General features: G+C 46.8%; 1 protein-coding gene and 1 pseudogene across 1 annotated transcript; both read left to right on the plus strand.

Moving 5' to 3' along the window:
* Positions 1–1,566: 1,566 nt before the first annotated feature.
* LOC104396106 (UDP-glucuronosyltransferase 1-8-like) lies at positions 1,567–7,211 on the plus strand. Its single transcript, XM_010005905.1, has 3 exons — positions 1,567–2,412; positions 5,514–5,999; positions 7,131–7,211. The coding sequence occupies exons 1-3, from the start codon at positions 1,567–1,569 to the stop codon at positions 7,209–7,211; spliced, it is 1,413 nt and encodes a 470-aa protein (XP_010004207.1).
* Positions 7,212–9,119: 1,908 nt separating this feature from the next.
* Positions 9,120–10,064, plus strand: LOC104396113 (annotated as a pseudogene).
* Positions 10,065–11,737: the final 1,673 nt, after the last annotated feature.

The raw sequence follows: 11,737 nt of genomic DNA on the forward strand, positions 1-11,737 counted from the left end.
GGGTGGAGCCACCCTGCCCTTACTTTATACCTGCTGTCTCTTGTCTTCACACTGACATTGATCATGTGCTGGAAATCTCATGTTCCCAACCTGGAAAAGCCTTGTGTATCCTCAGCCTGCTTTCCTAGCTCCATTTCTCCAGAGAGAGCAGAGGGATTTCCTCTATTTCCCTTTCAACAGCAGCCAGCAATGAGGCAAGAGTGTAAACAGATGTGGAGTGAATCCTGTGGGAGATAAGATCTACCTCTCTGTGCAGGGTAAACCCTGGGTTGATGGTCTCTCCTCAGAGATATCATCCTGTGGTAAGACCAGCTTGTTAGGATGAGAGGAAATGGCCTGGAGTTGCACCAGGGCAGGTTTAGATTGGCTATCAGAAGCAAGTTCTTCAGTGAAAGGGTTGTCAGGCCCTGGCCCAGGCTGCCCAGGGAGGGGGTTGAATCCCCATCCCTGGAAGTGTTTAAAAGCTGTGGAGCTGTGGTGCTGAGGGACATGGTTTAGCAGTGGACTTGGTAGAGTTGGGTTCATGGTTGGACAGTCCTCTCTGGTGAGTGGTTTTCACCAACAGCCAAACCCCAGCAATTCACAGTCCAGAAAGATCTGCCCCCACCATGTCCACAGACTGGATCAGACATGAACTGACCTGACACGGGCCATGAAAACGTGAGTTCAGGGGTTAGAAACACCTTGTTGAATCATGTTAACTGGGGTACAAAGGTGAACTGCTCTTGTGCAACTTAGTTGTGTAGCCAAGGGGATCAGAGGTCAGGTGGAAGTTGCATCTAGAGATGGGGAAAAGATTGTCTCTTGGCTAATTGCCTTCAGAAAACTGCAGGTCTGCATCAATGAGAAAAATAATTCCTTTTTCTCTGCTGTACCAAATAGTGTTGGTTATTTTAAAAAACATCCCAGACCCCAACCCAGGCATTTTACCTTTGACTTCTCACCTTCATCTTGCCTGTCAGTTTCTCTGATGAAAACTGCATTTTGCCACTTCCTCAGTAGTTGCTCTACACAAGGAAACAGGTAGAGACAGTGTCTCTTCTGGGTGTCACTGGAAACTGGAGGTGCCTGCCAGCTCAGAACAGCTGGATCATCTGCCTCCTCCCCTTATCCTGAGGGTCTCCACTCCTGTTCCCAGAGAAAGTGTCTAACCATTCATGTCTCCAACCACAAGGAAGTTTGTGGAGGCTGCTTGCAGTTGTCATTGTGGTGTTGGAGCTGTTTCCCCCAGACTTGCCTTCCCTGGCTAAGGGAGAAGACAGGACACACCAAGGACCAAGAGAGAGGTCCCACGCAGCCTGACTTGTATGCTGAGGAGCTACTTCTCCACTGAACACTGAGGAACTCCACTGACTCAGCACAGATAGAGTTATCACAATTGAGTTTTATAAGTCATGAGAAAAAAAACCAAACCTGAAACCAACCCCCTAATGCACAGCAGTGAATCATTAGCTAGAAGATTATGAAATGCAGCACAATATAATAGCCCAAGCACCAACCTCTTGGTTTCCTTCAAGTTCCAGCCTGAAGGAGAAGTCTCATTCAGTCCCTACCGACCACAGGAACATGACTTTGCGACTTTGCTGGGCCTGGATTTTTATCCTTCTCCTCCCTGGTCTCTCAGATGGAGGGAAACTCCTGGTGGTACCCATGGATGGAAGCCACTGGCTCAGCATGAAGCAAATGGTTGAAAAACTTGTCGAGAAAGGACACGAAGTGGTGGTGGTGATGCCAGAAGTCAGCTGGAGGATGGGAGCAGCAAAGGAGTACACGGTGAAAACATTCCCAGTGTCCTACACATTAGAAGAGCTGGATCATTCCTTCAATGTAATCTATGAGAGTCACCTGAACCAGGGCCCTTTCCCACTGAACATTCTACAGCTGCTGGAGAGTACAAAAGAGATGTTCCGTTTATTTGCAACTCAGTGCAAAGACCTGTTCAACAACAGGGAGATCATGCAGTACTTGAATCAAAGCAGCTTCGATGCTGTCCTGACAGACCCCATCATTCTGTGTGGAGCAACCCTGGCCAATTATTTGTCTCTTCCTGCTGTGTTCTACGTGAGAGGACTTGCTTGCAACCTACATTATGAAATACCCCAGTGCCCAAGCCCTCTGTCCTACGTACCAAGGTTCTTCACCCTCAACTCAGACCAAATGACATTTTTCCAGAGAGTGGAAAATGCCCTGGTTGCCTTCCTGGAACTTGAGTATTGTCATCATTTCTCTGAAGATGCACGCAAGTTATCCTCTGAAGTTCTTCAGAGGGATGTGTCCTTGCAAGACCTCCTGAGCTCTGCCTCCATTTGGCTTCTGAGGCTTGACTTTGTGTTCGAGTATGTCCGGCCAGTGATGCCCAACATGGTCTTTGTGGGAGGCATGAACTGTGCTAAGAGGAAACCCCTCTCTCAGGTATGTTGTTCTTCCTCCAAATTGTACTTTTTCCCAGTAAAATGTGACCAGGTGATTTCTGGAAGTGCTGTGCTGTTGAATGTTTTCTCCTATCTATTCAGGGTTTAACACAGCCAGGTTTGGGCAGTTTTCCACAGGTTGAAACCAAATGACCTTCTTTCAGTTCATGAGCATATTCTGAAAAGTCCAACAGGAACTTCCCTTCTCATCACATCTGACAAAAAACCAAGTGGCTGGGGGTGTGAAGTTCCTTCTGTTTGTAGGTGGTGGTGGAACAGCAATGTCCTGCTGCAATGGGAGGTTGATCTGAACTCGTGTGCCTGTGACAGACACTTGTGTGCAAGGCTCAGCTACGTTTTCACTCCTCTTTTCTGTTTTTTGCTTTCAACAGAAATGTCCTGCAGGGTTTTTTAAAGCTAATCCATATATTTCATTTTATTTTGATACTTACCTTCTAAGACAATTCTATAAATCCACCTCATACTGCAGTGGTAAAATACACTTCAGGGAAGTTTGAAACAAAGCTCAACCTCTGTGCTTTGTGCATCTTCAGGGCACAGGGTGTATCAACCTGCAATGGCTGCTCCAGCCACACAGCTCATATCAGTGTCCTCTCCAGTCTTCTTTTGTCCACATCCCTCTGCCTCCATCTTTTACTGCACAGATCTTGAAAGAAGCTGCAAAACATATTTCTTTTCCACAGCAACTTTGTCTTCTGGTTAATTGTAACATTTTCTCTAATGTGAGTCTGAAGGTACAATATTTGACAAGAGACTGTGCACACAAATCTAGAGAGATTCTGAGAGCATTATGTCTAGAAATGTCAAAGCAAATGTCAGGGTATGTCCAGAGCTGTGGAAAACATCAGGGGGGAGTCAGACAGGGTCATGTTTAGCAGCCACCAACCTGCACTTCACTGTCATCCTCTTGCCTGACACTGTGTAGCACTAAAAAAGATACTTGGATTTAATTACACAAGGGCTCCTCCATGCATAAGCCTGATCCATCTTTCACAAAGCTGAGAAATCAAATTACATCCTTACTCATTCATTTGAGCAGCCCCTTCCTGCTTGCCAGAGCACAGAGGGGTGAGCAATCTCACCCAACAGCAGGAAAACAAATCCAACACTTCATCACAGGCTGCCCCAACAAACCTGGTGTTTTGGGCCTAGTGTTAGTGCTGCTCATTTACCAAGGAGCTGCTGAGCCATCCCCTTGCTGACCAGAGTGTCACCCACTCACTGCTGGCTGCTCAGCTCAGATGAAATCCACACATCACAACCAGTCCAACCCAGTGATCAGCACTTGGAGAGAGTTTTAGTATCTTTTCCAGCTGAAGCAGCTGTATGGTGAGGGGTGAGCACCCCTGCAACCAAACCCTTCAGTGAGGGGTTATGGCTGAGGTTATGGCTTAAGGTCTAAGGAAGCTCAGCTCAGAGCTGCTCCCTCAAGAGGGAGGGAGGGAGGAAGGATCAGGGCTTTTCCACCAGACATCTCAGAGGTGCTCCCTCAAGAGGGAGGGAGGGACGGAGGAAGGATCAGGGCTTTTCCACCAGACATGTGAAGAAATTGCACGTGACAGAAAGCTCCACCAGTGATGGAGAGCCCTGAATGTCTGGAATGGGCAAACTGGGTTCCTAAGGCACCTGCCCAGCCTCCTACTTACAGACCTCTCTGGTGAATGGTTTTCACCAACAGCCAAACCCCAGCAATTCACAGTCCAGAAAGATCTGCCCCCACCGTGTCCATGGACTGGATCAGACATGAGCTGACCTGACATGGGTCATGAAAACATAAGTTCAGGGGTTAGAAACACGTTGTTGAGTCATGTTAACCGGAGTACAATGGTGAACTGCTCTTATGCAACTTAGTTGTGTAGCCAAGGGGATCAGAGATCAGGTGGAAGTTGCATCTAGAGATGGGGAAAAGATTGTCTCTTGGCTAATTGCCTTCAGAAAACTGCAGGTCTGCATCAATGAGAAAAATAATTCCTTTTTCTCTGCTGTACCAAATAGTGTTGGTTATTCAAAGTGCTGGTTATTAAAAAACAGCCCAGACCCCAACGCAGGCATTTTACCTTTGACTTCTCACCTTCATCTTGCCTGTAAGTTTCTCTGAAGCTCAAATATTCTGGTTTCTGAAAAGTGACCAAGGGCCTGAAAGAAAAGTGCATTTTGCCACTTCCTCAGTAGTTGCTCTACACAAGAAAAACAGGTAGAGACAGTGTCTCTTCTGGGTGTCACTGGCAACTGGAGGTGCCTGCCAGCTCAGAAGAGCTGGATCATCTGCCCCCTCCCCTTCTCCTGAGGGTCTCCACTCCTGTCCTCAGAGAAAGTATCTAACCATCCATGTCTCCAACCACAAGGAAGTTTGTGGAGGCTGCTTGCAGTTGTCATTGTGGTGTTGGAGCTGTTTCCCCCAGACTTGCCTTCCCTGGCCAAGGGAGAAGACAGGACACACCAAGGACCAAGAGAGAGGTCCCACGCAGCCTGACTTGTATGCTGAGGAGCTACTTCTCCACTGAACACTGAGGAACAGCAAACTCAGCACAAATCAAGTCACCTCTTATGGCATCACAAGGAATGAAAACAAATAACCCCCAGTACCCAGAGTAGTGAATTATTAACTTGAAGATTTCGACAGCACAGCACAACTCAACAAGATAAACCCGTCAGCTTCTTTCAGAACTGTTATCAAGCTGCACCCTGAAGGAGAAAACTCTTTCAATCTGTACTCTGACCACAGCAACATGACTTTGCGACTTTGCTGGGCCTGGATTTTTATCTTTCCCCTCCCCAGCCTCTCGGATGGAGGGAAACTCCTGGTGGTATCCATGGATGGAAGCCCAAGGCTTCGCATGAGTGGAAAAGCTCACTGAGAGAGGACACGAAGTGGTGGTGGTGATGCCTGACGTCAGCTGGAGGATGGGAGCAGCACAGGAGTACACGGTGAAAACATTCCCAGTGTCCTACACACTAGAAGAGCTGGATAACAGCTTTAAGGAATATTTGGAAGCTCATCTGAAGGTCCTGCCTTTCCCAATGAATGTCCTAGCACTATACAAAACCTCTGTGAAGATCTTCCAGATGTTGTTTGCTCAGTGCAAGGACCTGTTCAACAACAAGGAGATCCTGCAGTACCTGAATCAAAGCAGCTTCGATGCTGTCCTGACAGACCCCATCATTCTGTGTGGAGCAACACTGGCCAATTATTTGTCTCTTCCTGCTGTGTTCTTCATGAGAGGATTCCCTTGCAACCTACACTATAAAGCACCTCAGTGCCCAAGCCCTCTGTCCTACATCCCGAGGCTCTTCACCTTCAACTCAGACCAAATGACTTTTTTCCAGAGAGTGGAAAATGCACTGGTTGACTTCCTGGAGCTTGGGTACTGTAATCCTTTCTATGAAGAGGGCATCAAGTTCTCCTCTGAAGTTCTTCAGAGGGATGTGTCCTTGCAAGACCTCCTGAATCCTGCCTCCATTTGGCTTCTGAGGTTTGACTTTGTGTTTGAGTATGTCCGACCAGTGATGCCCAACATGGTCTTTATTGGTGGAATAAACTGTGCTCAGAAGAAACCCCTGCCTAAGGTAGGTTCTTCTTGGTCCACATTATGCTTTTCCCAGTGCAATGTGACTATGTAGCTTCTGGAGGTGCTGTGAGACTGAATCTTGGAATTTCTGGTAAGGATTTGATACAGTCAGAGTTTGGCAGTTGTTTTCCACAGGTTATATCCAGTTACCTTGATGGAGGCAGGTAGCTTATTGTAATTAATAAGCATTTTCCAACAAGTCCAAGAAGAAATGGACTTAATCTGCCAGCAACAAACTACCATTCTCAGTGAATGTAGGTATGATTCACCAACCAGACACAGCTTTGATTTAGTTTTTATCAAGCCTGACATTATTTCTGGCACTTGACCTAAAACCTACAGGCCACGTGCTCAAAGACATCTTGGGTTTCTCACTCTAGGCTCAGCAAAGTCAGTTATTTGCTTTGGTTGTGTATCTTCTTCCTCCAGATTATACTTTTTCCCAATAAAATATGACCAGCTGATGTCTGGAAGTGCTGTGCTGTTGAATTTTTTTCTCCTGTCTATTCAGGGTTTAACACAGCCAGGTTTGGGCAGTTTTCCACAGGTTGAAACCAAATGACCTTCTTTCAGTTCATGAGCATTTTCTGAAAAGTCCAACAGGAACTTCCCTTCTCATCACATCTGACAAAAACCCCAGAGAGCATCTGCTGAGAGTTGCCTTGTGTTTCTCACTCTAGGCTCAGCAAAGTCACTTCATTTGCTTTGGTTGTGTTTCCATGACACAGGGTTCCCAAACTGGCGAGTTGTGTGAAGTTCCTTCTGTTTGTAGGTGGTGGTGGAATGTCCTGCTGCAATGGGAGGTTGATCTGAACTCGTGTGCCTGTGACAGACACTTGTGTGCAAGGCTCAGCTACGTTTTCACTCCTCTTTCCTGTCTTTTGCTTTCAACAGAAATGTCCTGCAGGGTTTTTACAGCTCATCCAGAGCTTTACATCTACTTTGATAGTTGCCTTGTAGTCTCTCAAGCAGTGAGCAGCACTGGCATTTCTTCCCAGGCACAGAGCAGGACACAAACCTCTTTCCCACAAAGTTACTGCCTCACTTCTGAGTTGTGCTCACACAGCATCACTGCACACGTGCAGGACTTGATCTTGGAGCTGAAGGGGCTTTTTCTTTCTTCTCACAGATTTCTTTTGGACTCTTTGACAGGCTCATGCAGAGCCCAGAGAGCTTCATAAAGAACAAAGGCAAATACAGGATAATATGATAAATTAGAATATTAGCATCATATCAGAAATAAGGCATTCAGTGGTGTTTAGTCTCATGAAAGTGGCATTTGGCAGCTTAAGAGGTAAATTCTCCCTGGTTTCATGACATCATGACTCTTGACTTCAATGTCTTGAAGGCCTGGGAGCTGCTGACAGCTTGTCCCTTGCCATAAGGGTGGAGCCACCCTGCCCTTACTTTATACCTGCTGTCTCTTGTCTTCACACTGACATTGATCATGTGCTGGAAATCTCATGTTCCCAACCTGGAAAAGCCTTGTGTATCCTCAGCCTGCTTTCCTAGCTCCATTTCTCCAGAGAGAGCAGAGGGATTTCCTCTATTTCCCTTTCAACAGCAGCCAGCAATGAGGCAAGAGTGTAAACAGATGTGGAGTGAATCCTGTGGGAGATAAGATCTACCTCTCTGTGCAGGGTAAACCCTGGGTTGATGGTTTGTCTTTAGAAATATCATCCTGTGGTAAGACCAGCTTGTTAGGATGAGAGGAAATGGCCTGGAGTTGCACCAGGGCAGGTTTAGATTGGCTATCAGAAGCAAGTTCTTCAGTGAAAGGGTTGTCAGGCCCTGGCCCAGGCTGCCCAGGGAGGGGGTTGAATCCCCATCCCTGGAAGTGTTTAAAAGCTGTGGAGCTGTGGTGCTGAGGGACATGGTTTAGCCGTGGACTTGGTAGAGTTGGGTTCATGGTTGGACAGACCTCTCTGGTGAACTGACCTGACACGGGCCATGAAAGTGTGAGTTCATGGGTTATAGAAACACATTGTTGAATCATGTTAACTGGGGTACAAAGGTGAACTGCTCTTGTGCAACTTAGTTGTGTAGCCAAGGGGATCAGAGGTCAGGTGGAAGTTACATCTAGAGATTGCTTTTACTTGCACAAAGGCATTTCTCTAGCTAAAGCCCAAGAGCCTCAGTTCACTGCAGGTTCCCAGAGAACAGTAGCAAATGCCAACCAAAAGGGGTCACACCACCCTAGTAGAGCTTTCTTTGGAAACCCAGGTTGGGGTACTCCAACTTGTTACACCTGTGTGTTGTTGTGTATGTTACCTCCTGTAGCTGGGAAGGGGGGGGAGCTCAGAAGCCTGTTTGGCTTGTTGGGAATTTCTCTGTGTGTGCTCTCAGTGGGATTAGTAAAAGATATCATATCTCCTCCTAAATTTTGTCTTGCTCACCATAAATGACAAGGGTTTTCAGGGCAGTGACCAAAGACCAGGGCTTCTCCTTTGTGTCCCTAAAGGTTTAGGCTGGCCTCCTCTCCCTTCCCTTGCCCTGAACCCATCCTTTAGTTTATTTGTTTTTTTGTCTAGTGCCATGGGAAGAAAAGCAAAACAGGATTGTTCTCCTCCTGGGTACGTGGTACATCCTGGTAGCTGTGATAGGTTCATAAGACATGCAGGTTTGACTCCTTCTGGGAGGTGGGAATTTAACACCAGCCTTCCATACACTGCTTAGGTGTTCTCAGGCTGGTCCATACAAGAGATGGTGTTGCAATTTCTATTCATTCTGCTGAGTATATTTCAAAGGTTGCCTTTTGAAAGCAAACCTGGACTTGTTTTCCCAGTGGGTACTTACCCAGTCAATGCTACTAACCACAACTAGTATAACAAGATGACATCCCTGGTCTTCTAAGTTTCATGAAGGAAGGAACATGCTGCCAAGCTTCCAAGCTTAAAAATTAACAAAGTACAAATGGGGACATCTTTTATCTACAACAATGTGATCCCTTTCCACGTTACATGAGCAATTGCAGTGTGTAGGGTTAACAACAACACTGCTGGGAAGTTAATTATTGATTTCTGCAATCAATAAGCTCCCTGCAGAAAAGTAAAAGCTTGCAAGAACCTTCACATAAAGGACTGCACCAGCTGCCTCCAGAGCACAACTCTCCACCACCATGGCTCTTCCATTTCATTCTTTTTACCAATGTGCTTGGATGTTTCTTCTCCTGGCATCATCGCCAATCTTTGCTGAGGGTGGAAAGATCCTGGTGATCCCTCAGGATGGAAGTCACTGGCTCAGCATGCGCCCCGTGGTGGAGAAGCTCCAGCAGAAAGGACACGAAGTGGTTGTGATTGTGCCATCCTCAAGTTTGTACATGAAACCAAAGGAGTCTCAGAATTACACCGTGAAGTTGTATCCGATCCCCTACACGGACGAGCATCTGGCTGGTACAATGAAGTCATTCCTTGGTGCTCATTTAATCCAGCAGCCTGTCCTGAATATGATCATCACGATGTATCAAAGCGTGCTGGGAATATCCAACCTCTTCCTCACCAACTGTAAAAGCCTCTTGCACAACGAAGACATGCTGCAGTATTTGAGGGAGAGCAAATTTGACCTGGTTTTCACCGACCCCATTCTGATGTGCGGCCCGATCGTCGCCGAGTATCTCTCAGTTCCTTCCGTCTACTTCTTGCGGGGCTTTCCTTGTGGCATGGATTATAAAGCCACCCGCTGCCCAGAACCTCCTTCCTACGTCCCCAGGTTCTTCCTAAACCACTCAGACAGCATGACGTTCACTCAGCGTCTGAAGAACGTGCTGGTCCACCTGCTGGAGCTGGTTTACTGTAAGCCCGTCTTTGCTCCCTTTGAAGAACTTGCCTATGAGCTGTTGCAGAAGAAAGTGACAGCTACAGACCTGCTGAGCCAAGGGGCTGTCTGGCTGATGAGGTACGACTTCGTCTTTGAGTTCCCCAGACCAGTGATGCCAAACATGGTTTTTATTGGAGGGATAAACTGCCATCAGAAGAAACAGCTCTCACAGGTATATGATTTTATTTGCTTTTCCTTGAAAAAGCAAGAGCAGAAGTGTTTAAGCGTCCTTACACCGAAAAGCTAACTCATAAGTATTTTAAAGGTAGAAAGCTAATGAGACATCTGGAATATTTTGTCCAGTTTTGGGCCCCTCAGTTCCAGAAGGCCAGAGAACTGCTGGAAAGAGTCCAGGGAAGAGCCACAAGGATGATGAAGGGAGTGGAACATCTCCCTGATGAGGAAAGGCTGAGGGAGCTGGGTCTCTTCAGCTTGGAGGAGACTGAGGGGCACACTCATCAATGTTTGCAGATCTGTTCAGGGCAGTATCAGGAGGACAGAGCCAGGCTTTGAGCAGTGATGTCCAGTGACAGGACAAGGGGCAATGGGTGCAAACTGGAGCACAGGAGGTTCCATGTGAATATCAGGAAGAACTTCTTTGCTGTGAGAGTGACAGAGCCCTGGGCCAAGCTGCCCAGAGAGGCTGTGGAGTCTCCTTCTCTGGAGACATTCCAACCCCCCTGGGCACGTTCCTGTGTGATGTGCTCTGGGTGCCCCTGCTCTGGCAGGGGGGTTGGACTGGGTGAGCTTTCCAGGTCCCTTTCAGTCCTTAAGAGTCTGTGATTCTGTGATCCTGCATGATGCAGAGATGTTATTTTCTGGTGTCCAGCATTCAGCTTAAATCCTTTCCTGGCAAACCCAAACTCTCATTAGGCACAAAGATTTAAACAGGCATGGTATTTTTATGCAAATGTTAAGTTGTTGTGTTGAACTAAAGTCCACCTGAGCTTTGGTGGATTGCAAATTTTCCCTCCCAAGAGGAGCCAGACAAGTTGGCTTCTGTTTCATCTAAGTCTCTTAGGCCATGTCCATCTTCACAAGAGCTGTCCCTGCAAGCAAAGCCAGGCTTGAAGGACCTGGCAATATTGCTCTGAAAGTGCAGCCTGAGGAACATCCATAAGCACAGTCTGCTCCAGGTGTCCTCCCTTCCCAGCTGTCTCCTGGCCTGTCCATCCATACTACTCTCTACACACTCTCCTTTCAGTCCCAGTGAAAGTTTAGGACTTTCTAGGATTTTAGCTACTCATCCAGTGTTTTTCTGTCATGTCCACCTCTCAGATTTGGTTCATTTGTATCTTTCCTGTTCTGTCAAAGTGTCAATATCTAACCCCAAAAGAAAACCTGTTTTTATTGTATCCTCCCCTTCTTTTCTAGGCTGTTGAAGTAGATTTTAAACGTTTTTGGGTACAGATGACTCCTGTAAAAATCCCTTATGATGATCTTTAAGGTCCCTTCCAACCCAAACCATTCTATGATTCTATGAGTAGCCTCCATGAGTCCAAATTAACCTGTGGAGTTGGAAGCAGCAAAGCCAAACCTCTACCCGGGACAGTCCAGTGCCACTTGGTTCACTCTTGATGGTTTTGTATGTTGGAACAAACGAAAAAGGAGAAACAGCTGCTCACAAGGGGTCTTCCAAGAGGACTTGGAGTAGAAGAGGGAGAGGTTGCTGATCAGACACTGAAGACCTAAGCAGATGGCTCTAAGTGTCCCACTTACCCAACCACCTCCTTACAAAGCTTTATGCTGACAGGTTATCACCAAGAGGTAAAACCAGAACTCTCATGGAATTAGAAACACACTGTTCATGTTATCTGGGGCACAACGGTGAATTGCTCTTGTGCCACTTAGATTTATGCCCGAGGGGATCAAAGGTTGGATGGATGGTGCACCTAGAGATAGGGAAAGACTTTCTCTTGG

This window comes from Chaetura pelagica, unplaced genomic scaffold (genome assembly GCF_000747805.2).
Source record: "Chaetura pelagica isolate M959 unplaced genomic scaffold, ChaPel_1.0 scaffold631, whole genome shotgun sequence".
Taxonomy (NCBI): domain Eukaryota; kingdom Metazoa; phylum Chordata; class Aves; order Apodiformes; family Apodidae; genus Chaetura; species Chaetura pelagica.